Genomic DNA, 27505 nt, shown 5'->3' with positions numbered 1-27505 from the left:
CTCACACCTCAAAGTGAACATCTTGCCCCAGATGCTTTCCCATGTGAGAGGGAGTGATGCAGACTGCCGTGGGGGTGCCCCATCTTCCACTCGGCACACCTCATTCTGAGGTGGGAATAGAAACCGCTTTGTTTTTGAGACGGGTTTTGCCATGTAGCCTTGAGCTCTGGCCCCTCCTGCTTCAAGTTGCTTAGAGGGCTAGGGTTACAGGGGTGCCCTGCCACACTCCCCCAGAAACTGCTTTGACGATTTGGGGTTTCTTGAACTCAAGATGGGTCAGTCCCTTTTTTTTTTTTTTTTTTTCCTGTGGACACCTGGGAACTGTCTGTCTGGAGGCCCCAGGTCAAGATTGAGCTGGCTGGCAGTGGTGCCGGGAGCTCTGATCTGTCCAGACCCTGAGCCTCAGGAACCCTGGACAGTGGTGACCGCAGGTGAAGGTGAGCACACTGGGCTGAGTGGCCATGGGGAACAGAACCCTCAGCCTCGTGCAGTTAAGAGTCCTGCTGCTCACCCCCTTGCTTTCCCGATAGCCAGGCACTGAGCCCCTCAACAGGGTTGCCTTTCAAGCTACCGTCTGCAGCAGCTCATCCAGGAGGACTGCGGAACATGGCTGATGGAAACCTGCCCAGCAGTGTGGGTTTGTTCTGGCTGCAAGCTGTGTGTGGAGCCAGGAGCTGCCCTGAGGCAGCAGCCAGGGAGCAAGCAGCAGATACACCTCACCTCCAAGTGGAGCTAGTGTGCAAACACCATGGGTCCCAGCCTACTCAGAACGCCCTGGGCTGGTCCTCCAGACCAGCCTGTCCCTGGGTTCCCAGAACCAGGTCGGGCGTCTTGCCCCAGCTATCCTCCCTGCCCTGGGTGCCACATTCTGCCCTTTCTGAGCTCCTGTGTCCTCAGAACAGCTCACTGGAGCTTGAGTTCTAGCTCTCTGACCATAAACTGGACTTGCTGTCCAGGGACCAGTCTGCTCTTCAGATGGGAGAAGGCCCAGAAGCCCAGTTGCTTGGCCAGCAGTGGGTACCTACCTCCTGCTTACTCCGTCCTTCTTGAAGCAAGACAGCAGAGAAGTCTCCTGGCACCCAGACTTTTTTTTTTTTTTCAAAACTTTTATTTCTATCTCTGTTTAGTGAGCAGTGGTGGACCTCGGTCCCCGGGTGGGCTCCTCCATCCCCTCCCTAGGAGGCACATCCATGTGTACATTCAGACCAGATGGGCTGCCCTGCAGACTTGCCATCTCTGTGGGGATGGATGCGTGGGCCACATTCGGCTGGGAGAGACGCCCCTCAGAGGAGACGGGTCTGTCTTTCTTTTGCCCTGAAGGAACTGAAAGACAGGAGGGGCTCAGCTTGCTCTGCCTGGTCCCCCATGCCCACCAGGGTCCCCTATGACTTGCCCAAGGCCTAAGCAAATTGTGAACCACATTAGCCAGGCTGCTGGGCTGGGCCTCACAGTACAAGCATTCATGGGTGTTTCTGAGTAAATGCTTAAGGCCCTTCCATGATCCTTGGATGGGAGCCCTTAGTAATAACGTCCCTCTGCAGGATCCCAGGAAGAAACGGCCTCTTTGATGACACCTCCTGTTCTTTGAGAGGCAACACTCAGGCAGGACCAGAGATTTTTGCACATCACTCAGAGTCTCCAACTTCTAAATGCTAAGTGTTTCTAAGTAGAAAGCGCCTGAGATAAGAAAGCCAGGGACCCAGGAGAAAGTCACAGAAACACGCTGTCGTGGCCCATTCTCATTGGTTACCAGTTCCAGCCCTTGAATCCCAGCTTGGTCACTTCCTGTTCCCCCTTCTCAGTGTCCCCCCTCCCCACACTGTTTCCCTAGTTGTTCTTGGGCTAATCTTGGCTTCTACCTTTTAGTGTAGGTGTGTGAATTAAAACCAGCTCATAGACAAAAACCACCGAACAGCCTGGCCAGCGAGAAGCCCTTAGTGACAGTGGAGTACCGTGGCCGCCGTGACCACCTTTATAGTTACCCCTCCCATCTCTGCTACAGGCTCTCATGCGCACAGGGATGGAGGTACGGTACAGAGAGCTCGAAGGTCTTAACTGGGGTGCGGGGACGGTGAACGAGTATCGAGATCCTTGGGTCTCCTGGAAACCCTCGCAAAACACTGTGTGTGCAGACTGCTAGCAAGCCACCCTGCCTCTTAGGGGTGCTGGTCCTGCACACACACACACACACACACACACACACACACACACACACACACACCCATGACAGATGAGGGGAAAGACTGGCTTAGTCACCTGGTGGTGTAGGCCCTAGCCTCACCTTCCAGCAAGGCCCACAGGCCTTGTGTGGTAGGACCCAGAGGCTCCTAGCCCCTTGGCCTTCTCTCTGGTCTAGATTCTCAGAGGAGACCAGGGACTCTAGGGGCTTTCCAGGCTAGAGGACACCTACAGGATAGGGTCAGAGTGGCGGAGGTTGATGGGGGTGCGGGGGTGTGGTCGTGTCCTGGGCCCACAGCCTGGCTCTTAGAACATTTGTGTGCCACAAGCCAGAGAGCAGCATACATCTGTCCCTATGTCCTCTTGTGTGGAGAAGGACAGAAGCAGTGTTCACCTCACAGAGCTGGCACACGCCAAACATTCGGCAACTGAGTTTTCTCCATTCTCCCTCCTGTGCCCAGCCTGGGCTGGAAGAGAAGGCTGTCCGGAGGGAAGGAAAGGCCTGGGGGTAGCGTTCAGGCTTCCAGAAGGAAGCTACCTGAATTGCTGTCAGCCAACATCTGTGCACTCTGAGGCCGAGAGGGTGGCAGGCCGCTGTTGCCCAGGGAAGGCTGTCTGTGCACGTGGGGCCGGGCATGTTGGGCCTGCTGAGCCTGCTGAAGCTGCTGCATCTGCTGCAACTGATGCAGCTGTTGTAACTGCTGGAGCTGCTGCAGCTGCTTGGACTTGTGCTTTGTCATTCCTGGGGCAGAGAAGGACAGGAGGCAGGTCAGCACCGAGAGAGAACTGTGGGGACCCATGGCGATGAGGAGCCAGCCAGGGTGGGATCCTTTACAGCCTAAATTTGTGGCTATGCCCCTAAGAAACACTTGGTTCATCTGCCTATCTACCTGCCCGTCAGTCTGTCCCTCCATGCACCCATCCGCCCAGATTCTCTGAGGACTTGTACACATCAGCCTTGTGTAGGAACTGAGAGTTTTGGCCCAGGCTCGGGGTTCAGGAAGCAGACAATGGGGAGTGCTCAAGGGATGATGGGAAATGGTCCGGTATGATCTGGAAGTGGGCTTTCAGGAGCCTCGGTGTTGGAATCAGGTAACTGCCCTTTGTTGAGGTTTGGAAAGTCATTTAGGGCTTGATGGCATTGGCAAGGGAACTGAGACGGGGGTAGGAAAGCTTCGACATGGTGGAGTGAGTGAGGGTGAAGGCCAGCAAGAAAGGATAGAGTCTCTGCTGGGCGATTGGCTGGGTCTGGCTGCTGCCTTCCACCTGGAAACAGCCACCTGGCTCTGGGGAGGAGAAAGAAAATGCTTGGGGCCCAATGGTATAGACATGCTTGTACCCAGAGAGACAAATGTCCTTTGGAACCCAAGCAAGAACCCAGAAGGAACTCAAGGCTGTCTGGATGCTCACCATCCTTCCCTAGGATGCCTGGCAACCTTGTATCCATTCGTCCCTTGTAGATGTGTCCATCAAGGCCCAAGATATCAACCTCATCATGCTAGGGAGTGGGAAAGAGATGCGTGGGAGTTATCATTGTAACATTCTGAGTCTCCTCCTCGGAGGCTTAGTGCAGACACCGTCAGCAAGCAGTGCTCAGGGCCCTCCCTGGGAACGGAGGGGGGAGCACCTGCCTGGAGCCCTGGCTTTGGGGAGACTGAGGCAGCAGGCATCCCAAGGACTTGAAGGCAATCTCAGAGATAAAGCTAGTACCAGCCCAGCTCAGCCAGGACCATAAAAAGCAAGACCCCTGTGTGGAGTCTGGGCTGAATGCGAGCTGGAGGGAGGGAGAGTGGCGTTCCAAGGCCCGTGGCAGAAGTTGGTAGTGTGGAGTCAGGGAGACGGGTGGGAGGAAGGCCAGATTCTATTCAGCAGAGAGCCTGGGGCTTGAACTGGGCAAGGACTGTACATCCCAGCTACTTTGGGAGGCTGAGGCAGAAGGATCCTGAGTTCAAGGCCTGCCTGAGCACCTTTGTGAGAAGACCATGTCTCAAAAATAAAAGGGGGGTGGGGCTGGAGAGATTGCTCTGCCCTTGAGAGCACTGGCTGCTCTTCCAGAGGACCGGGGTTCAATTCCCAGCAACAGCTCACAACTGTCTCTAACTCCCATTCCAGGACATTCTCACACCGACATACATACACATAAAATAAAAACGAATAAATCTTTTTTGAAAAAAAGTAAACAGAAATTGGGGAGACACTTGCCTAGCAACCCCTAGGACAGGGAGGAAGAGAAGGAAGGTAGAGGGGTCTCAGGGCAGAGGGCCAAGTGATAGGGCTTTGGGTGGCTTTCCAGAAGGGGCCTAGCAGGGTTATCCTCCCCACGGCTCCCATCAGACCTTCATGGCAATCTGGATCTCCTCCAGCGGAGACAGGTGCTGCGGGCGGTTTCGGCGGTAAGGGTAGGTGAGGGTGTGGCTGCCCCCACAGCGCCGGGGCACCGTGGAGTAGGTATAGTCTGCCGTATCCACCCCCCTAGGATGCAGACACAGGGAGTCGCTTTGAGTCACCAGGAGTGTTACCGGCGACAGGCAGGTGTATAAGCCTGAGGCTGTACACACCACACACCACGCATACGCGCCATTCTGACGCACACACACACTCACACGCGCACTCTCTCTCACACACACTCTCACCCTTCATTCCCTACCCCCATCCCTAGCGATGGGGTGAGGCCTTTGCTCTTACCCCTGGGGCCAAGCTTGGTCCTCAGGGACCTGGGTGTCCCCGGGACTCTTGTGCTCCTACCGTTTGTAGCACGGATGGCTGAGGCATTGAGCGTGCATCAGCTCTCGGATCATCTGGCTGCTGGCCTTCACGGAGCCTCCGAAGTGGATCTGCACCTTCTCGATGTCCATCAGCATTTTGGAGTGCATGCTGCGCAGACGCCCCACACTCCGCTCCATCTGGGACAGGTCGCCCCGCGCGAAGCTGCTGCCCAGCTTTAGGCTGTGAGACAGGGCAGAGGGAAAGAGGTCAACCCAGGGCTGGACAGAGCCCCGGAGGCTTTTCTCCTGGGCCTTTTCTTCACGCTTTCTTTGGCTCCAGGACCCTGTTCCGCAGGACCCTGTGTGAACTGGGCTAGGGACCCACGATATGGGCCCTTGACTGAGGGCTGAGGGTCACTGGACGCTCAGCAACTCTGAGACCTGTGAGGGACCAGACTGGCAGAGAAGTTTTTCCCCTAGATTCAAAAGCCCTCTCCTCCCACAAAACAAATACTTAAAATGTAACAAAAAATTTAAATACAAAACCAACAAAGAAAGTTAATCTAGTGCCCGCCCCCCCATCCCAATCCTGAGCAGAGACTCTCAGCAGCCCTCCCAGGGTGCCCTCTGGAGCCATCTCAGGCAGTCCCCCTCCCACCCCACCCCTGCCCTACCAAGGATCCCGCTGTCCCATACTTGCGGCTCTGCTGTCGGACCTGCTCTAGCTCAAACACAGTATAAGGCCGGATAGAACGGTGCCCGGGCATGCTGGGAACTATAGGGGTCATAGAGAGGACTCTGGGCGTGGACAAAAGAAGGGGAGGGCATGAGAAATCCCACCACTCGGTAGCGCCAGCCACCCACTGCCATGTTCTAAAGAACATTCCTAATGGCTCAGTGTGGGCCCCCTAAGAAGGACCAGGGACAGAAGGGGCCCAGGACAGGAGGTGAGATGAACAGGGACCGGGAGACACACCCCCGGCTGTGCTGTCTTCTCCCTACCACCAGATGCTGTGGGTGAGGTGTGGACACTCACTGTCCGGTCACCGATGTCTCCAAGGGACGGTCGCAGGACAAGCAGTGGAAATGAGCCAAGAGCTGCCTGTCAGGAATGGGATATAGCACAGCAGGTGAGATCCAGAGAGATTGGCTCCCCCATAGGATGGGCCTGCTGGCAGCTCAGTCCACGAGGTGGCAGATCCTGCCCTACTTCCTGGGCATTCACCTGGCCCTAACCATCCTTGCTTCCAGACACACATCCTGAATCAGCTGTCCAACTCAGTGCCTTCTATATCCTTCTGTATGCCTCTGGTGCCCCCTGGTGGTCACGAGTGGGATTTCCCGACTCCGGTTCCCAAGGGGCATCTTAGCCATTTTCACGCCTCAGTGTAGCAAGCACAACCCAACACCAAGAACCTTGCACCTCCTACTGCCTCTCTCCACCATGATCTGAAGGATACGGCCAACTATTTGAGGGGTGGGGGTTTCAAAACAGGGTTTCTCTGTGTAGCAGCCCTGGCTGTCTAACTCAGGTTGCATGTAGACCAGGCTGGCCCGCGTGCCTCCCAGTGCCGAGATTAAAGGCCACCACGCCCCTCTTATTATTATTATCATATTATTATTATTATTATTATTATTATTATTATTATTATTATTATTATTATTATTATTATTATTAAACTCTAAAATGCAGTCCCTCTGCCTGATTGACAGTCCTGGGCAGAAAAGGCCCTTCGGGGCTGCCCAGCGTGCCACCTGTAGGTTCCCGTCTTCCTGACCTCACCTGCGCATGGCAGCTGCCTCGTCTGCCTGGTAGAGCGGAGAGCGCTCTTTGAGCTGCTGCCGCAGCGATTTCCAGCGGTCCTCCAGCATCTGCTTCACCGGGTCCAGCTCCAGGCGGTCCAGCTGGGAGATGGGCACCGCGTAAATTTAAGGCAGCAGGTAGATGGGGGGAGGGATCTAGCCTTGGAGAAAGTGGGCGTGGAGAGCAGCCCAGCCCGCCCTGCGCCTCCTTCCGCCCTCACCTTGCTGTCCATCTCCGCCAGGAGCTTGTCCAGAAGTTTCTGCCAGTCCTGCTCCTGTCCGCTCATCTTGGCCACCAGTTCCTGCATCATGTGATTCAGCTGCTCGGTGGTGGCGTCAAATTGGATCCGGCTCACTTTGGACGCCAGAGCGCTCTTGTCTGCTTTCTGCCAGAGAACAGCGCGGGGACGTGAGTGTTCCTCCAGGAGTCTGCCCCATTCCTCCGTAACCCCCACTTCCTGCGCTGGCGGGGGAGGAGACAGGAAAGCTCCCGGGGTGAGATGCTCACAACATCGATCTCCATCTCCAGGTGATCTCGGTCAGCCTTTTCCTTCTCCAGCCTCTCTAGGCCCTGGTACAGCACCTGGGGACCCACAGGACAGAGGAAAGGCAGAGTCAGCGATGCTGAGTGGCAGGGGTGGGTAGGGTGGGATGAGCCTCGGCTCCACCCCTGGTGCCCTGGGCCTGCTCACTTCAATGTCTTTCTGCTTCTGCCGATGGTCCTCAATGAGGTTGCTGGTAGTGATGTTGAGCTTCTCACAGTCGCCCTGGACTTGCAGGATGGCACTCTGCACGTGACCCAGCAGCTCCTCATCCTGCAGCAGCGACAGGGAGGCTCTTGGGAGGCTGCTGGGCCACCTCGTAAGCAGTCCCCCTTTAGCCCCCATACGCAGGAGGCTGCCTTTTATTTATTTTTTATTTTTATTTTAATTTTTTAAATGATTTATTTAACTTTATGTTCATTGGTGTGAAGGTGTCAGATCTCAGGGAACTGCATTTTCAGACAGTTGTGAGCTGCCATGTGGGTGCTGTGAATTGAACCCCGGGTCCTCTGGAAGAGCAGTCAGTGTTCTTAACAGCTGAGCCATCTCTCCAGCCCGAGGCTGCCCTTTAGAACTACAAGCAAAAGTCGGGTGTGGTCATGCCGGCATGTTGTCCCAACACTCAGGAAGAGGAGTGATTGGAAATTCAAGTACAGCCTGGGCTTCACAGTGAGGCTTAACAAAGAAGGACAGCCGGGCGGTGGTGGCGCACGCCTTTAATCCCAGCACTCGGGAGGCAGAGGCAGGCGGATCTCTGTGAGTTCGAGACCAGCCTGGTCTACAAGAGCTAGTTCCAGGACAGGCTCCAAAGCCACAGAGAAACCCTGTCTCGAAAAACCAAAAACAAAAAACAAAAAAAACAAAAAACAAAAAAAAAAAAAAAACAAAGAAGGACAAAGCTCGGGAGGTGGCCCCACATGTAAAATCATTGTCACTAAGCCTGGTGACCTGACTTCAACCCCCAGGAACTACATGGTGGACAGAAAGAACTGACTCATGCAAGCTGTCCTCTGACTTCTGCAAGTATGCCGTGATATTGCATGCATGCGTGCGTGCATGAGTGCATGCATATGTGTGTGTGTGTATGTGTGTGTGCACGCAATAGACTCATAAATGTTAAAAAAACAAAACCATCACCCAACACCTATGCTCACTTCAAAGTCACTCTGGCTTCCCCAAGTGGCATTCACTCACAGTTCTGTCCCTCAACTGGATGTCGTCACCCATCCCCCACGTGTTGATGGACTGGCATCAGTGGCCTTTGGAGCCCTCAGAGAGGTGACTGAGGCTTAGATGTGCTATGTTGTCCCACGGTCCCTGAGAGGTGAGGTGTAGGCAACAATCTGGACTCCGTCTGAAACCCTGAGTCCAAGAGCAGAAACCAGGATCTGGTGGTGATCCGCACCCCAGCCGCAAGCTTTCCCTCGCGGGGAAGTCTAGAAAGTGCTGGAAACACTGGCAAGTGAGGGGAGCTGTGTCCTGGAGCTATGCCAGTGTCCCTGTGTTCCATAACGGGCACTGTTTCACCCTTGGTCCACCACCCTCCCTGTATTCTGCTCTCTCCAAAGCCAGCTCTGCTGCTGTCTTCACGGTGAGCTGGGTAAGAACCAGCCTTATGTGGGATCTGGCTAACGGGCTCCAGCGTGGGAGCCTGACCCTCAGGCTCTCACACGGGGCTTCTGTGGGCCCTCTCCAGGGGCCACCTGCAGCCAGCCTGTGAAGGAGCCGAGCAGAGACTCACCTGGCTCTGCAGCTTGGCCTTCTTGGAGGGCCTTGAGGCAGCCAGGCCGCTGACCATGTCCTGCAGCTGCTCATAGCGCTGGACCAGCAGGCTGACTTGGTGGCCCACATCCAGACTGCAGGCTGGGCAGGTGGCCTCAGGGTCGAGCTGGCCGGGCACCAGGGTGTTGGTGGACTTGTGCGGGGTTATGCTCAGGGACAGCAGCGTGGAGGAGGAGCTCAGCATGCTCTCAATGATGGTTCTGAGCTTGTCCAGCTGGAGGCAAGGCAGACATGAAGGGGGCGGAAGGTCGGCCAAAGCCGCATCTAACCACTGCCGCGGCACATTCAGCCTCTGCCCCGCTCTGACACAGGACAGTCGCTGCCTCCTCAGCACCTCACAGAGGTACCGCACACAGCCCACAGTTGAACTCTCCCCATCAAACAGTTTTCAAACACTTCCCCCCCCCAGTGGGCAGCATTAATGACAAAGAAAGCACCTGTGTGGGGAGATCCCTCTAGCTAGTCTGTGAGTCCAGCGTGAGGACACAGCTTCTGTAGCTAAATTCTAAAAGGATGGTCTCACGGGGGCTCCCGTGACACAATGCTCTTTCAGCACTGGGGGTGCGGACCGTGGGCTTTTTACACACACTCTCTCTCTCACCCAGGATGGAAACTCTTAAGGATAAGCCAATGTGGGAAGTGCAAATACAGCTAGGGATCTCTTGGGGTCTGAAGGTGCAAGCTCCTTCCAGGGAGAGCTGCTCAGCCTGGCCCTTCTGCTTGCCTTTCTTCCCAGGGTCTTAGTGTGTTACCACCGATGGCTGGTCTCGGGTGGCCAGCTCCATTCAAGAGCAACCAACCTAGGCCCGCTAAGGATGCTGCCCGGCTTCCCTCCTATTGGGCAGTGACACCAAATAGATGCTGCCAGAGCTTAGGGAAGATATTTGAGAGGGTGTGAGAGACACACACGTTGCTAGGGGACAGAATGGAGGGGAGGTATGTAAGGCCAGGATGGACGAGAAGAAAGGTATATGCATACGAGCCAGGCCCCGGAGGTCAGGGGGAGCTGCCTGCCTCAGGCTGCCCGAGACTGGGGTTTGCTCCTGCAGGCCCATGTGCAACGCATTGCCCTTTTGTTCTGGGGTCACAGTCATCAGCTTCCTAAGAAAGGGTCCTGAGCGAAGGCCAGCGTGACGGATGGCTCCCAGGAGAAAGGAAGGCATCCAGTTCTCTGGGTCAGTCCTCAGGAAAGTTGGCTGTCTCAGTGGAGCCTTCGAGAGCAAAAAGCGAATTCCTGGGAAGTGAGGACCAGGAACATTCCAGAAAGGACAGCGTAGGTGTGTTAGGAGAAAGGCAGGAAGGCCAGGTAGCCAGAGCCTGGCAGTGCAGGTGGCATGAAAGGTGGAACCTTCTGGAAAGGATGCTAGGCTACCAGGAGCCCAGGTATGGAGGGCTTGTCTGGGAGCCTGGGTTCCATCCCAGCACTGCAGAAAGAAAAAAACGAAGCAAACAAAAACACTGCAGAGGAGGTGGGGGTTGGGTGGGGTAGCTCTCTATGTAGTCAATGTGAACTGGGGGCCGGCAGGTGTCCCTTGACTCTCTGAGCCTCCTCCTGCCCTTACAGGACAATCCGCTTGGGAGAAGGAACTTGGGAGATGGGGTTGTGGGTGTAGCGCAATGAAAACACCATCTGGCGTGTAAGGCACTAGGTTTGATCTCTTCAGTGCCATGTATGCTCAAGTACACAGGATGGCACACAGGATGGCCAACGGGCACAGGAGAAGGTATCAGCATCATGAGTTACTGGGGAAACGCAAATCCAAGGCACAGTAACACTGCACACCCACCAGAATGCGCGTAACTTTCCTAAAGGAGGAAAGAGGGGCCGGAGAGATGGCTCAGCAGCAAAAAGCACTGGCTGCTCTTGTAGAGGACTCAGGGCTCCCAGCACCCACACGAGGGCTCGCAGTGACCTTAGCTCCAGCTCCAAGAGATCTGACTACACCTCCTTCTGAACTCCACGGCAGCTGTACTCACTTGTGTACATACCCACAACACACACATACACACGTGTGCATAATTGAAGATGAATAGAATAAATCCAAGAGGAGAAAGAGATGTGTGTTGGTGACGATGGGGAGAAACTGCATCCTCTGCTAGTGGGTGTGCACGTATTACAGCTACATGGGGAAATAGTCTGTCTGTTCCTCAGACGGCCCGGTGTCTCAGCACCCAGAGCTTCCACTCTGGGCTCCATGCCCGGGAGCAAAGTGTGTGTGCAAATGGATGCTCACACTGGCGTAAGCCCTAATAACTAATCAACAGGAGCAGTCCGGCCGTTCACCTGAATGGAGGTGGAAGCAGCCATTGCTGTAGAATGGAACACACATTTACGGGTTTTGTTATTGTCTTTTCAAAGCTTCTCTCGGTAGCCCTGGGCGTCCTGGATCTCGCTCAGGAGACCAGGCTGGCCTTGAACTCAGAGATTTGCCTGCCTCCGCCTCCCAAGTGCTGGAATTAAAGGCACACGCTACCACCACGTGGCCAGAATGAAATATTTTTGAGTCACAATAAAAGTGGGTGCTGGGAGGCAGGCTGTGGTGGCGCACGCCTTTAATCTCAGCACTCAGGAGGCAGTGGCAGGCGGATCTCTGTATGTTCAAGGCCAGCCTGGTCTACAGAGGGAGTTCCAGGACAGCTAGGACTGTTACACAGGGAAATCCTACCTCGAAAAACCAAAAAAAAAAGAGAAAGGAAGGAAGGAAGGAAGGAAGGAAGGAAGGAAGGAAGAAAGAAAGAAAGAAAGAAAGGAAAAAAAGGAAGAAAGAAAGAAAACTTGGGGAAAAAGGAGGGGCTGCAAAGATGGCTCGGTGGTCAAGAGCCCTTACTGCTCTTGCAGAGAGCCTGGGTTCTGCACCCTCATAATGGCTCACAACCATCTGTAACTCCAGTCCCAGGGGATCTGTTTCTGTACTCTGAGGGGACGGTATGCGTGTGGCACACTTACACACGCAAGGACAAAAGAACCAGAATATAAATAAAAATCAATTTATAAAGATGAGAAATAGAATAAAGGGCAGGAGAGACGGCTCAGTGACAGAGTGCACGTGTGACGGGGTGACTCGTCCGGAGAGCCTGAGTTCACACCCGGCACCCCACCCGCAGCATGTGTCTGAGCCCCCTGGAGCTCCAGCTCCCTCCCCACACCCATGGTTGGCACCAATAGACAAGCTTGTGTGGGAAGGAAGAGCTCTGGGGGAAAACAAAAAACCCTCCAGGCAACTAAGGAACGCTGAGAGCAGAAGACAGCTTCTCCTCCAGGGAAACTACACCAACACTAAATGACTAGCCCCGAAAACATACATACAAGTGACATATGAACTAAGCAGGCTGTGCCTTTTATTTATGTGCCTTGGTGTTTTGCCTGTAGGAGGATGCTGGGTACCCAGGAACTGGAGTTACAGCTGTGAGCTGCCATGTGGATGCTGGGAATTGAACCCCGGTCCTCTGGAAGAGCAGCCAGTGCTCTTAACCCTTGTGCAATCTCTCCAGCCTGAAAGGTTGTACTTTTTGTTTTTAATGATTTATTTATTCTTATGTGTATTGATGTTTTGCCTGCCTGTATGTTTGTGTGAGGGTGTCAGATCTCCTGGAACTGGAGGTACAGACAGTTGTGAGCTGTCCTGTGGATTCTGGGAATTGAACCCAGAGCCTCTGGAAGGGCAGGCAGTGCTCTTAACCACTGAACCATCTCTTCAGACCCCTGTACTTTTATATTTATGAATACACACACACACACACACACACACACACACACACACATATGCGACCACCAACAGCAATGGAAGAAAAAGAGGCCATCAATTTGAAAGAGAATAAGGGAAGGCTTATGGGAGGACTTAAAAGAAGGAATGGGAAGGAGGAGATGATGTAATTATATTATCTCAAAAAGCAGGAAGAAAATTATCAAAAATATTAAAATACCCTTAAAAGATGTATTTTATAACAGGTGGATTACAAGAAATACACAAAAGGGGAGAGGCAGTGAAGGAACCTGTCTCCGCTCCTGCACTGATGCCCTTGTCCTTTGGCATTGGGGTGGGGTTGAGCCCCAGCCCATAACCCCTCCTATCCTGCAATGCTTTGGCTGGGAAGCATCCCCCAGAGGCACGTGTGTCTGAACCCTTGGTCTACAGCTGCTGCTCCCTTTGTGCAGACGCAAACAGAATCTGCTAGCTGCCTGTTCCGGCCACCATACTTTCCCCGTCATGGCGGACTCTACCCTTCTCTAAGCTGCTTTTGGTCGTGGCGTTTTGCCACAGCAATAGAAAAGTAACTTGGCACTGGTCTCCCCTGGGTGAGGACTGCTCTTTGCCTCGGACTCTGGTGGGGGAGGCGGGCGCTGGGGCCTTGACCACGGACCGCTCACCTGATCCTGTAGGTAGAGGGAGGCTTCAGAGACTGAATTCTCCATGGCGGCCTTGCCTCGCTCTTGGCTCTCCCTCAGCTCGGACAGCTCCTTCTCGATATCCGAGACCGTGACCCTGCAATGTCAAAGAACAGTGGCTCCAGCTACTGGCCTGGAACCCTTTGCTCGGTCGTGCAGAGGCCTGGCTGCTGGGGACACAGCAGGATAAGAACATCTGGAGCCTCTGTTTAAGAGTTCCAAAAGGGGTCCTGTGGTGGAACATAGGATCTCTGGGCTCCTCCTGGTCCTGGTGCTGATGTCTGCCAGGCCTCGAAAAGACTAGAGTAACCTGAAGTGTTGGTACAGTCCAGGCCAGAGACAGCGGTCAGCACAGGGGGAGGCAGAAGGCCACCTCCACCGCCTGGGCTTTAACCATGGTGCCATCGGCAGAGAGAGGGTGTCACCTGAGGATCCCCAGCTGCAAGGTCAGTTGACTGGGCTTCACCTCCTTCCCCGCAGGGCCTTCGCCATCTATCAGCTTCTGTATCTTCTCCAGCTACAAACAGAAAACCGGGAGGCGAGGTGTCAGGCGGACCCGAGTGTCTGCTGCCAAAGGCGGCTCTCGAGAGATCCAGCCCTCTGCCCTCTCATGGCTGAAGCTCTGACAGTGGCTTCTCTCTCTCTAGGTGTGACATGAGGAGCAAATGTGTGTTCATGGGCCCCCTGTATTTTAAAGGCTCTGCGTACCCATCCTCATGGCTGAGGTGGGGTTGTCGTTTCTATATGACTGGGTGGTAAGGGATCCGCTGAGACCCCAGCATAGGGGGAGGGCCTGTGGGCATCCAGCCTAGCAGAAACAGCTCAGTCTCTGATTCACCTCGGGACGGGACGCTAAGGAGGCTGACCCTCCCTTACTCACTCTGTCCTTGTCCTTCCGCACTTCCTTGGCCAAGGTCTTCAGGCTCTTCATCTGCTCCTGCAGGTCCTGAGGTATGGTCTTTTTGACTGTGGGGTACGGAGGCTGCCATCAGGGTGTGGTTCCCATTGGTCTCCCCACCTGTTTCCAGTCCCTTGGTGAGGAACTGACCCCAGAGGTCAAGTGGGAAGATGACTTGGTCCTGCTTCTCTGGTGACTGAGCAAGGAGGTAGGGGAAGTGGGGAGGACCGGTATGTGCCCAGAGTCTCACCAACTGCCCCTGACATTTTCATCTACCACTGTGTGAGTGAGCAAACATTAAGCTTCGTTCTAGAACTCTCTCACTTGCCACTCGCCTCCCTTGAGATACGTGTCCCCCGCCCCCCAGTTGCCTCAGTTGCACACCTTCCTATCTGTCCCTCAGGCCTCCCCACAGGCTGTGGCTGTGAGAGGAGTCACATCTGGGCAGGAGCACGCTCTGCTTGTGGGGGTGGGGATGGGATGACAGCGAGGTGGTGGCACTCACCCATCATGGAGAGCAGGTACTGAACTTTCTCCAATTCTGTCTGGCCGGTGAGTTCCTCATCCAAATCCTTCATGTGCTCCTTCAGTTCCGTATAGAGGCCAACAATCTCGCCCATCAGACGAAATGTTTCCACCGCCATGGGGAAGCTTGGGGCCAATTTCTCCAGCGACTCCCGCCGCTCGCTGTGGACCTCACTGCCTGATGAGACCTGGTGGAGGTAACTCAAGGACACTCGAGTACTGGAGTCAGTGTCTTGGTCTGCGGTCGCCAATTCAAACTGAACTAAGGCAGGTTTCCTGCTGGGATCCCAAGAGGCCTGGCTAGACACATCAAGTGTGTGTTCTTGGCTAGGGTAGCCCAGGGCAGTTGGATCATACTGGATCCTCGCTCCTTGATGGTCTGCACCCTGACGGTCCGTGGCAGGAAATACACCTTGCCTGGCTTGTTCAGGAGTTACATATAGATCTGATGGAAAGCCACGGAGTTCTATGCTTGGGGCTATGAAGCCTGATTGACTTGAAATGGGTTGTCTCAAAACATGCGGATAGACACCCGGTTGAGAAAAATCATGAGGAGAAGCACCAGGCTGAATAAAACCAGGAGGGGATGCACCAAGTGGAGCCACGCTAGGCACGTGCACACCAGGCTGAACCAAACCATGAGAGCTCACACCAGGCTGAACCACGCCACGAAGGCCCGCACCAGGCTGAACCAAACCAAAATGGCCTGCACCAGGCTGAACCAAACCAAGAGGACCTGCACCAGGCTGAAACAAACCAAGAGGACCCGCACCAGGCTGAACCAAACCAAGAGGGCCTGCACCAGGCTGAACTATTCCTGGCTGCATCATACCAAGCCCAGCTGCCCTGGGCTGCAACAAACCAGGCCGAACTGCACCAGGTCCCACAAAAACATACTGATACATCCTAGGTTGTGTCAAACCCTGCTGATCCATGCCAGGTTGTGCCAAACCCTGCTGATCCATGCCAGGTTGTGCCAAACCCTGTTGACCCATTCCAGGTTGGGATAAGCTGCTCTCCTCTGCACCAGGTTGTACCGAACCAGGTTGCATCCAATCGAGTTGATCTATGACAGGTTGCATCAAACCACGCTGATCTTCACCACGTTGTGCTACACGTGGCTGAACCAAACCATATTGACCTATACCAGGTTGGACCAAGCCAGGTGAATATGTATCAGGCTGCATCCAACCACCAGGGAATGTCCCAGGTTGCACCAGGCCACGCTGAACTGCACCTGGTTGTGCCATATCGAGTTGATCTACACCAGGCTGCGCATAACTCCAGTCTGCACCAGGCTGCACAAAGCCACTCTGATCCATTCTAGGTTGTACCAAACTATCCTGAACTGTACCAGGTTGCATCAATCCAGGGGCATAAGCACCTGGTTGTACCAATCCCTGCTGACCCATTCCAAGTTGTGCCAAATCTGGTTGTTCTACACTAGGTTGTACCAAGCCAGGCAGAAATGCACCAGGCTGTACCCACCTATGCTGATCTGTGCTCTGTTGAACCCAAACAGGCTGACCTGTGCCAGGTTGCACTAAACCTTGTCCTGCGCCAAGTTGTGCCAAACCAGGTGGATATACACCAGGTTGAATCAAGCTAGGCTGGCCTGTACCAGGAGGTACCAGCTGTTGGTCTGTGCTGGGCTGTACCAAACCATCCCAATCAGCACGAGGTTGTACCAAATCACGTCGCTCTGCCCCTGGATGCCCTGAACTTGGCCTACCTATTCCAGGATGTGCTGAATCTGTCCTAACAGGTTCTGAACTTCGCCTACCCGCCTCAACCTGCACTGAACTTGGCCGATAGGTCCCAACAGGTGCTGAACTACGTCTATCTGCCCCAGGCTTCATCAAAACACGCGGGTCTACACCGGGTTGCATTAAGCCATGCTGATCTACACCGGGCTTCACAACACCATGCTGATCTATACCGGGCTGCACCAAGCCACGCTGATCTATACCAGGCTGTACAATGCCACGCTGATCTACACCAGGCTGCACCAAGCCACGCTGATCTATACCAGGCTGTACTACACCACGCTGATCTACACCAGGCTGCACCAAGCCACGCTGATCTACACCGGGCTGCACCAAGCCACGCTGAGCTACACCGGGCTGCACCAAGCCACGCTGAGCTACACCGGGCTGCACCAAGCCACGCTGATCTACACCAGGCTGCACCAAGCCACGCTGATCTACACTAGACTGTACTACACCATGCTGATCTATACCAGGCTGCACCAAGCCACGCTGAGCTACACCGGGCTGCACCAAGCCACGCTGATCTATACCGGGCTGTACTACACCATGCTGATCTACACCAGGCTGCACCAAGCCACGCTGAGCTACACCAGGCTGTACAATGCCACGCTGATCTACACCAGGCTGCACCAAGCCATGCTGAGCTACACCAGGCTGTACAATGCCACGCTGATCTACACCAGGCTGCACCAAGCCACGCTGAGCTACACCAGGCTGTACTACACCACGCTGATCTACACCGGGCTGCACCAAGCCACGCTGATCTACAACAGGCTGTACTACACCACGCTGATCTACACCAGGCTGTACTATACCACGCTGATCTACACCAGGCTGTACTACACCACGCTGATCTACACCAGGCTGTACTACACCACGCTGATCTACACTGGGCTGCACCAAGCCACGCTGATCTACACTGGGCTGCACCAAGCCATGCTGATCTACAACAGGCTGTACTACACCACGCTGATCTACACTGGGCTGCACCAAGCCATGCTGATCTACACTGGGCTGCACCAAGCCATGCTGATCTACAACAGGCTGTACTACACCACGCTGATCTACACCGGGCTGCACCAAGCCACGCTGATCTACACTGGGCTGCACCAAGCCATGCTGATCTATACCAGGCTGTACTACACCACGCTGATCTACACTGGGCTGCACCAAGCCACGCTGATCTACAATGGGCTGCACAAAGCCATGCTGATCTACAACGGGCTGCACCAAGCCACGCTGATCTGCTTCAGGCTGGATCAAGCCACGCTGTTCTGCTCCAGGTTGTGTGAAGACTGGTGCTACTAAGCTCGGCTGTCCAAAACCCTGTCGATCTGTACTAACTTGCATCAAAGCAGGTGACATCAAGCCATATTGATCTGGAAGAGATGGAGGGAATGCACGCTGATCTATGCCAGGTATTACCAGTCCCTGCTGATCCACACCAGGGGTGATTAGTCCTTGCTGACTTGTGCTTAATACTACAAATCCTTGCTGATTTATGCCAATTGGTATCAACCCTTGTCTATTCGTGTCCCATGGTCCCACACCACTGTCATACATGACAGCCTGTTCCATGCCATGTTGGTCTGTTCTAGGAACCATCACGGCTTGTTGATACATGGTGAGTGGAACTGTAGCAAGCTGAGCTGTACTAGCTTTTTCCAGTCTTTGTTGACCCCTGTCAGGTACTGACGGTGGCAGTACACCACTCTGATCCATAGGGAGAGGCACCAATCCCTGGTCATCCATCTCTGGCGGTAATACGCCCAGCTGAGGTATAGTGAGGGGTATCACAGCTGGAGGGTAAGGGCCAGGATAGAGCACTGGAGGTTGATCCATACCAAATGGTTCAGTCCTATGCTCCTCTGGCCTTGGCAAGACTTGGTCCTGACTAGTGGGCACCCCAACATGCTGGTCTCTGACCGGAGGTAACACTTTTGGGGTTGGGCCAGGCTGTTGCTCATCTCTTCTTTTGCCTGTGGGAGCCACAGACTCTCTCATCCTCTGGCGATCTGTTTCTGATGTGACCTGGGATGGCTCCCGGGCCCGTGAGTGCGGATCTCGAAATACAGAACTGGATCTGCTCTGGTCTCTGCTAACGATCCTTTCAGGGGGGCGTTCCCCACCGCTGGCTAGCATCGGTTCTGGGCCACCAGCGGAAGCCAGAGCCTGGTCAGCAGTGAAGGTCTTGGGAAGCAGTCCACTTGGAAGGTCGCTCGACGCCAACAATGTCATTCTACGCTTGCCAAACGTTGCTGTCGAGGAGTCTGAGCTCTGGGGAAAGAGGACGAGGGAGAGTGGTTACAATCGCTAAGAAACTGGAAAAGCTGGGGGCTGGAGAGATGGCTCAGAGGTGAAGAGCACTGGCTGCTCTTCCAGAGGTCCTGAGTTCGATTCCCAGCAACCACATGGTGGCTCACAACCATCTGCAATGGGGTCTGGTGCCCTCTTCTGACCTTCAGGCATAGACACAGACAGAATATTGTATACTAAATAAGTAACTTTTTTAAAGGCCATCTTGGGTGTTGGCTAGGATGACTTAAGGCCCTTGCAGAAAAGCAGCCCTGCGAGTGCGTGTGTGTGTGTGTGTGTGTATGTGTGTGTGTGTGTGTGTTGTGTGTGTGTGTTGTGTGTGTGTGTGATCTTTGTGAGTCTCTGTGTGTGAGAGAGTGTGAGTGTGTGATGCTGGACATTAAACCTGGGCCGTGGAAGTATCAGGCAGGTCCTCTACCGCTGAGCTGTATTCTGAGTCTTTCATTTTTATTCTTTATTTTGAGGCAGGGGCTCCATAAATCATCTAGGCTGGCCTTGAATTTCTCATCCTCCTGCCTCCACCTCTGGAGTGCTGAGATTACAACCGTGCTCCACCATGCGCAGTTTATCAGCGGTGTGAGGACTGACCCCAGCATTCTGTACATGCTCAGCAAGTACCCCAACCAAGCTACAGCCCCAACCAGCCCCTGGCTGGGCTTTTTAAGACAACCCACAGGTTGGCCTTGACTTTACAACTTTCCTTCCTTAGTGGGATGCAACCCCCACTCTCACTCTCCCTGCCTCTTACAAAGACCTTTGTGGTAATAATGTCTTAGCTGCAGGATCCAGGGGACTCTCCTTCAAGATCCTTAGCCTCAACAGACCGACGGAGTCTCTTGTCATTGAGAGGGGATAATGGAGGTTTTTAGGAACGACGTTTTTGGGGGCTATTTAACTAAGTACAGAGACTCAAGACACATTCTGCGAAATCCTAGAAAAGTGACCACAGAAAAGCGGCTAAAGAAGTTGTGGGAAACAGAGTCCTAGACAAGGTGATGCTGTTTTTGTGAAGGATTTCAGATGAGGTCCACGCCTGTCTGAGGAACCCTAATGTATGGGCAGAGCAGTGGCCTAAGAAAAACGAAACTTGAGCCGGGCGGTGGTGGCGCACGCCTTTAATCCCAGCACTCAGGAGGCAGAGGCAGACGGATCTCTGTGAGTTTGAGACCAGCCTGGTCTACAAGAGCTAGCTCCAGGACAGGCTCTAAAGCTGCAGAGAAATCCTGTCTCGAAAAACAACAAACAAACAAACAAACAAACAAAAAGAAAAGAAAAGAAAAGAAAAGAAAAAGAAAAAGAAAAACTTAGTTACTTGCTTCAGAATATATTCCTGGGGGGAGTGGGCTGGTGAGATGGGCCAGTGGACAAAGACATTGGCCACCAACCCCTGGGACCCATGCTGTGGAAGGAGAGACCCACCTTTTTAAGGTTGTCCTCTGACCTCCATTCAGGCATTGTGGAATGCACACAGCCAGACACACAGACACAGACACACAGAATAAATTGAAGTGTAATAAAAGTATATAATATATATTGCAAGGTTTCGAAACAGTTGATTGAGAATAGCTCCTGATAGTAGAGGCAGCCTCCAATCTGGGCAGGCCGACACCTGCTCACAGGCTTGTCTTCGTCTTCCTCCAGTTTTAACTTCAAAGTTCTGGGGAGATTTGGAATTTGGATGCCTCAAGATTATGAGGAGGGCCAGTAGTGGTGGTGCATGCCTTTAATCTCAGCACTTGGGAGGCAGAGGTAAGCAGGTCTCTGAGCTCGAGGCCAGCCTGATCTACACAGTGAGTTCTAGGACAGCCAGAGATATACAGAGAAATCCATCTTAAAAACTCAAAACCAACCAAACAAAGAACACCAAAATATGAGTAGAAACAAGATCATTTACTGGCCATTTCTTATGTGTGAATGTGTGTGTGCATATTTCTTGTGTGTGAATGTGTGTGCCCACATTTCTTGCATGTGAATGAGTGCAAATTTCTTATGTGTAAATGCGTGTGCGCGCACATTTCTTGTATGTGAATGTGTGTGCACACATTTCTAGTGTGTGAATGTGTGTGTGCACATTTCCTGTGTGTGAATGTGTGTGTGGACATTTCTTATGTGTGAATGTGTGTGCACATTTCTTATGTGTGAATGTGTGTGTGCATCTTTTTGTATGTGAATGTATGCACCTTTCTTGTGTGTGAATGTGTGCACACATTTCTTGTGTGTGAATGTGTGTGTGTGCACATTTCTTGTGTGAATGTGAGTGCATATTTCTTGTGTGTGAATGTGTGCACACCTTTCTTGTGTGTGAATGTATGTGTGTGCACATTTCTTGTGTGTGAATGTATGTGCGCATTTCTTATGTGTGTGCACTTCTTATGTGTGTGTGCACTTCTGTGTGAATGTGTGTGTGCACCTTTCTTGTGTGTGAATGCATGTGTGTGCAAATTTCTTATGTGTGAATGTGTGCATGCACATTTGTGGAGGCCAGAGATGGTCACTGTGTGTCTTCCTCAACCCCTTTCCTTACTCTTTTTGAGGCAGGGTCTCTCACAGAACACCTCACCAATTCAGCGTGGCTCACTGTCTAGCGTGCCCCAAGGATTCTCTTATATCTCCCTCCTCAGAACTTGGAGTACAGGCACACACCTCTGTGCCTGGCTTTACAGGGCTGGGGACTAAAATCAGGTCTTCATACTGCATTTGCTCACTGACTGACTCTCCCCAGCCTATCCTGGATTTTTCTCTTCTTCCTGGCTCTCAACAGGGACTTTTGTCTTTTGCTTTACCTTTAGCCTGCGAGGCACCAAAGCTCGGTGTTTCATAGACTTTGTTTGTTTTGTTTTTGTTAGACAGGGTTTCTCTCTGTATCCCTGGCTGTTCTGGAACTCATTCTGTAGGCCAGGCTGGCCTCTAACTCACAGAGATCCTCCTGTTTCTATTTCCCAAGTGCTGGGATTAAAGGCATGTGCCACCACCACCCATGGCTTTTGTTGTTGTTGATGATTTTTGTTTTTTTGAGACAGGGTTTATCTCTGTAGCTTTGGAGCCTGTCCTGGAACTTGCTCTGTAGACGAGGCTGGCCTCGAACACACAGAGATCCAGCTGGCTCTGTCTCCCAGGTGCTGGGATTAAAGGCGTGCAACTACTACTGCCTGGCTCTTAGCCTTTTTTTTTTTTATTAAGATTTTTATGATTTAGTTATTTTGAGACAGGGTCTCATTATATAGTCATGGCTGACCTGCAACTCTTGGTGTGGACTAGTGAATCCTCTCTACAAAGGTCATGTGAAAATAACTAGGGTTGCCAAGCATGTGGCGATCACGTGTACCAGCTCAGGACGGACAGACACGTTATCGGGGTCCTCTTGCTAGGTCACTAGCTCCGGTTCTGATCAGCCTGGTCCTAAGGGTCAAGGAATGAATGCTTTCTAGGATGGGTTGTAAAGAAAGTCTGAAAAGCCAGAGAAGCAAGGGAGAATAAGCAGCATCGTCTACACGGTGCGCTGGCAGAGCTCGACAATGTGGGCACTGGCATACAGTCTAGGTGCGAGGAGGCTTAATCTCTCTCCATGCTGCTGTTTGGACTCTAAGCTGGGGCAATGTACAATCGCAATAGGTAGGCAGAGCATGAAGGTGTGCTTCCCAAACCCAGGAATTTATCCGGTTTACTCAGGTCAATGTCATCCTGGGAAAATTATTTTAGATCTCTGCAACATAGAATGTACAGAATAAATTATGAAGATGCAAATGCTAGAATACAGAATGGTGGTAACTATAAGACGTATTCTCTGGAAGCCCGCCCAAGGCCACTGTCCAGGACCCTTGTGGGTTTACCCCTCTTGAAGCCTTCCAGCCATCAGCGATTGCTTGTTCCAGCTCCTCCCAGGTGACCATGGTGATTTCTTCAGTACCTGGAGCAAGATTCAGCCTCCGATTCAATTGATCCTGTCAGGAACAGATCGAGACACGGACACACACATGTGCAAGCATGAGTACACATAACACATTCATCCTGCAGATCTGACCCACAGGATTGAGTGGGTGCTACCACCAGTCCCAGCCTCAGAAAGATTCACTGGCTTTCAGCGACCAGCCAGGAGGGCAGAACTGGCCAGTTGGTTTGTCTCCCATCGGCTCTGAATAGAGCCCTGAGCAGAGATGGCAAGGACTCTCTTCTCCCCACTATCCAGACGTGGTGTCTCTTAGGGGCAGAGTGCCTGTAACCTCATCCCGAAAGGAAACAGATACTGGCGTGGGGGAGGGGAGTTGGGACCATCTCTAGAGAGAAGCCAGACTGAAGAGAAACCCTCTACTCAGGGCCCTTTCCCCAGGGCTTGTCCATATTACCAGGTATTCTTCTCGGTCTTTGACTACCTTCTCGAGTTCATTAACACGCTGAAGGAGTTCCTGGAAGCAGAGTTTGGGAATGGGCCGTCACTCAGCCCTCCTATCTGCACACACATGCACATGTGCACACATGCACACACACACACATGCACACCGCCTTGGTGCAAAGGAGAGAAGGAAATGAGGTGTGTGTGGCTCTCAGTGAAGGGCCAAGTTTCTACCTAGTTTTATCTGGGAGGTAAAGCCAGGTTCCCAGTTATTTTCCTTGTCAGTGGGAAGGAGGGGAGTGGGTTGCAGAGGCAGCAGTAGCAATAGTGCCCAGTGTGCCCAGTCCGTGTTCAGGTGGGGCTGAGACTGCTAGCCCTTGCTTTACCCCACACTACCCACTGCCAAAGCTTCTAGTCCTACAGCACAGGGTCCACCTTGACTCTCCAGAATCAAATACTAGGTCCCTCAGAATCCTGCCAGTCTGAGCCGTGGCAGGACAAAAACCCTCAAGGTTCCCAGCAAGTGACCAACACCTCAGTTGTACTTTACGACTTGTGCTGACAGCCAGGATCTAAAACTAGATTCTGAACAGACCTTCCAAACTCAAAAGTTTAGAAAAGGCCGGGCATGGTGCTGCGTGCCTATTATCCCAGTCCTTGGGAGGTGGCTAAAAGGATCAGGAGGTCAAAGCCAGCCTTGGCTACACAGTTAAATTCAAGGCCAGTTGGACTACAAGGAGACCTTGTTTCAAAAAAAATAGTGGGAGCTGGGTGGTGGTGCGTGTCTTTAATCCTAGCACTCGGGAAGCAGAGGTAGACAGATCTCTGAGTTTGAGGCCAGCCTGGTCTTCAGAGTGAGTTACCAGGACAGGCACCAAAGCTATACAGAGAAACCCTGACTCGAAAAAATCAAATCAAAACAAAACAAAACAAATAGTCGGGCAGTGGTGGTACATGCCTTTAATCCTAGCAGGTGGGTCTCTGAGTTCAGGCCAACCAAAAAAAAAAAAAAAAAAAAAAATACCTGTTTATCTGTATGTAACAACTCTGCTGCTTTGTTCCGCTGTACGTGATAAAGACACTTCGGGATGGTGGTTTCTTTTTCTGAGAGCCTGTACTACTCAGTCTCAACTTTCTCTCCCCAACCGCCAACTTCCACCCCCTTCTGTGTGTGTGTTTGTGCGCGTGCGTGTGCGTGAGTGTGTGTGTGTTCCTCGTTCCTTTGCTGCCTATGCTTTAACCTCTGAACCAAGTCTCTAGCTCCTCTTGATAGGTTATTTATTTATTTATTTATTTATTTATTTATTTATTTAGAGACACGGTTTCTCTGTGTAGCTTTGGAGCCTGTCCTGGAGTTCAGTCTGCTTCCAGAGTGTTGGGATTAAAGGCGTGCACCACCACTGTCTCCCTCTTGATATGTTATTAATGACCCCAGGAAACAAGGGATGGGGCTGCAGAGATGGTGCAGCAAGTAAGAGCACTGGCTACTCTTGTAGACGACCAAGGTCAAGAACTGTAATTCCAGTTCCAGGGATTTGACGCCCTCTTCTGGACTCCCCAGACACTTCATGCATTGTGGGTGCATACACCCGCAAGAGAAACACTCATACACAAAAAATAAAATTAAAGCTGGGCGGTGGTGGTGCACGCCTTTAATCCCAGTACTTGGGAGGCAGAGGCAGGTGGATCTCTATGAGTTCCAGGCTAGCCTGGCCTGCAAGAGCTAGTTCCAGGACAGCCAGGGTGACACCATGAAATACTGTCTCGAGAAGCCAAAAAGGGAGGCAATTGAGAGGAGGGGAGGAGGTGGAAATTTTAAATAAATAAATAAATAAATAAATAATAAAATATCTTGGCAAATTTCAGCAATGAAGTAAAGCTACAAATCTGACAATGTGTTTAACTCTATTTAGAATTTATTCATTACCATAATAAAGACATCATTATGGAATGATTAAAAAAAGAAAAAAATCACAAACATACAACAACAAAAAAGAAAGAGAGAGAGAATGAAAGAAAAAAAGAAAGAAAAGAAAAAGGAGAGTTGTGTCAAAGGATCACTCCACTTGTTGGGTGTGGCCCCCGGGATGTCCTCACCTGGACGTTCAGCTCAGATGACTCCTGCACCTTCTGGTGGGCTTCTTTCAGAACCTTCACGTCTTCTATGAGGTCTTGGAGCGCACTCGAGGACTGCGAGAGAGTAGGAGCCGTGTGAAGCCGGGACTAGCACCTCTATCAATTTAGGAACTGCAGGGTAGCCAGAAGGCGCAGAGGCTCCGCAGGGTCGGTCTACCTACCTTGGCTGGGCTGGTACCTTTCTGAGTCTTTCCCGGCTTTGGTTGTGTCTCGGGGGGCATCCCCTCTGTGGGCTCAGACTTGTCCAGCATCTCCGTGGATTTGGAGATCTTGACGGCCTTTGTCAGAGATGTCTGTGGGGATATATGTGGGGATAAACGTGGGGATATATGTGGGGATAAACGTGGGACCAGCAGAGCCATCTCCTCTTCCGTCTTGGGGAACTCCTGGAAGGGATCAGTGGCTGTGGAGATGTGTTCCACGTGCGTGGCAATGCCCTGCACTATGTTGTCCATATTCTTAAACTGCTTGGTGAGGTCCTGGACCTGGCTGTCCAGGTCCTTCAGCTGGCTCTCCAGGGTCTGCTGAGATGACTGTTTGGTCACACTCCGGCGCTTCTCTTTGCTGGTTGACACTTGCGGGGTGCTGATGGAGCCTCGGATCGACTCAGCTGAGCGGCTAGACTCAACAGACGACGGGTAGTGGAAGTCAATCACTACCTCTTGGAGGTTGAGGCTCTTGAGCATGGCCACTATCAGGGTATGCAGGGCCGTGAAGTTCACCGCTCCCACCTCTGGAGTGCCGATCGCCAGGTCGGCTAACTCCCCGAGGGTGACCCTGTTGGCCGCTAATGGCGGCATTGTGTGCTGTTGGGATCTGCGGGGAGCCCCAGGGAAGAAGGGCGAGCACAGCTCGCTCCTTGCAGAACTAAGGGGCCACGAGAGCTCTCAGCAGGTGACCCTGCTTGTGGCTTTGTGGCCTCCAAACTGGAGCCCTAGGCTCCTCTCCTCCGTTCCCGGCCAGTGGACGTTTGGAACGAGGGCGCAGCCCCCGCGTTGCTGAGGCGCGGGACTGCAGAGATTCTAACTAAGAATGTGCTGGGGCCAGCCCTCACTGCGACCATACTCAAAAACTACAGTGGAGGCTTAGACCACACCCCAAGGTGCCTCCAGTTTTTCAGTAATGCTCCCAATGAAGGAGTAACGGGGCTGGGTCAAGAGCATCAAGTCGGTTTGGAAGGAGAGGCTGCGGTGTCTTTCTGTGGGTCCACCAGACTCCAGGCTCTCAACAGAAAGCCAGATAGATTCTGGTGGCTCTTGTAGGCCGCCAGGCACACAATGATTTAAGGGGCATCATGGAGACATGCAGCTAGGTAGGCAGGTCTAAGGGATATAGTGCCTGTGGCAGAGGTGTGTGTGTGTGTGTGTGTGTGTGTGTGTGTGTGTGTTGAGGGGAGGGGGGTCTTTTCACCTCTTTGGGGGAGTTTCTAGATAATTTTGTTCACTCAAGAGTCTGGCAAGGCTGCTCTACCCTTACTTAGCTCAAAACAGGACTCCAGGGCTCTCAGCTGAGGTCTTCTATCAGAAAACAATATCTGACAGCATTTCCCCCTTTCTGATCTAAATAAAAAGGAAAGTTTTAACTTTAACACAGTTAAATTATATATAACAAAACAGGTATCAAGTAGAAATTACAGTTAGAATATTCAGTCCATTTGTATTTGACAAAGATCAGAGAAAATAGTCTGTTATCTATTTTATCTTTGTGAGTATAAAGTTTCATATATAATTTACCTTTTTATCATACTTTTGTGATTTTTTTTGTCTTTTGTTTTACAAGACAGAGTTTCTCTGTAGCTTTGGAAGCCTGTCCTGGAACTCACTCTGTAGACCAGGATGGCCTTGAACTACAGAGATCTATCTGCCTATCTCTGCCTCCAGAATAAGGGGATTAAAGCACATGCCACCACCACCTGGCTATATATATATATATATATATAGATAGATAGATATAGATATAGATATATATACATATATAGATATATATGTATATATATATATTATCATGGACAGCATACTGTCAGCAATTAAGGCAAGGGAAGTTTCTTTGCCCACATAACTAGCTTTTGCTGTAAAGAAAGCAAACTCCATGCAAAGTTTCTTTGATACCTGTCATCTTCTTTTGAAGTAATGGT

The 27505-nt window shown here is 52.3% G+C and overlaps 1 protein-coding gene across 1 annotated transcript; it reads right to left on the bottom strand.

Moving 5' to 3' along the window:
• Window positions 1–1123: 1123 nt before the first annotated feature.
• Qrich2 (glutamine rich 2) lies at window positions 1124–26171 on the bottom strand. Its single transcript, XM_042054853.1, has 21 exons — window positions 25533–26171; window positions 25333–25425; window positions 23249–23308; window positions 22736–22846; window positions 16686–18866; window positions 14801–16220; window positions 14278–14363; window positions 13823–13914; window positions 13380–13494; window positions 8970–9224; window positions 7379–7501; window positions 7195–7269; window positions 6908–7072; window positions 6667–6788; window positions 5920–5985; window positions 5580–5681; window positions 4924–5124; window positions 4515–4650; window positions 3589–3676; window positions 2717–2920; window positions 1124–1323 (listed from the first exon to the last, which is right to left on the bottom strand). Exons 1-21 carry the CDS (start codon window positions 26169–26171, stop codon window positions 1124–1126), a joined length of 6534 nt encoding a protein of 2177 aa, XP_041910787.1.
• Between the last annotated feature and the right edge of the window lie 1334 nt (window positions 26172–27505).

The sequence above is a fragment of the Arvicola amphibius genome, chromosome 4, assembly GCF_903992535.2.
Source record: "Arvicola amphibius chromosome 4, mArvAmp1.2, whole genome shotgun sequence".
Taxonomy (NCBI): Eukaryota; Metazoa; Chordata; class Mammalia; order Rodentia; family Cricetidae; genus Arvicola; species Arvicola amphibius.
This window is presented reverse-complemented; position numbering and strand designations above follow the sequence as displayed.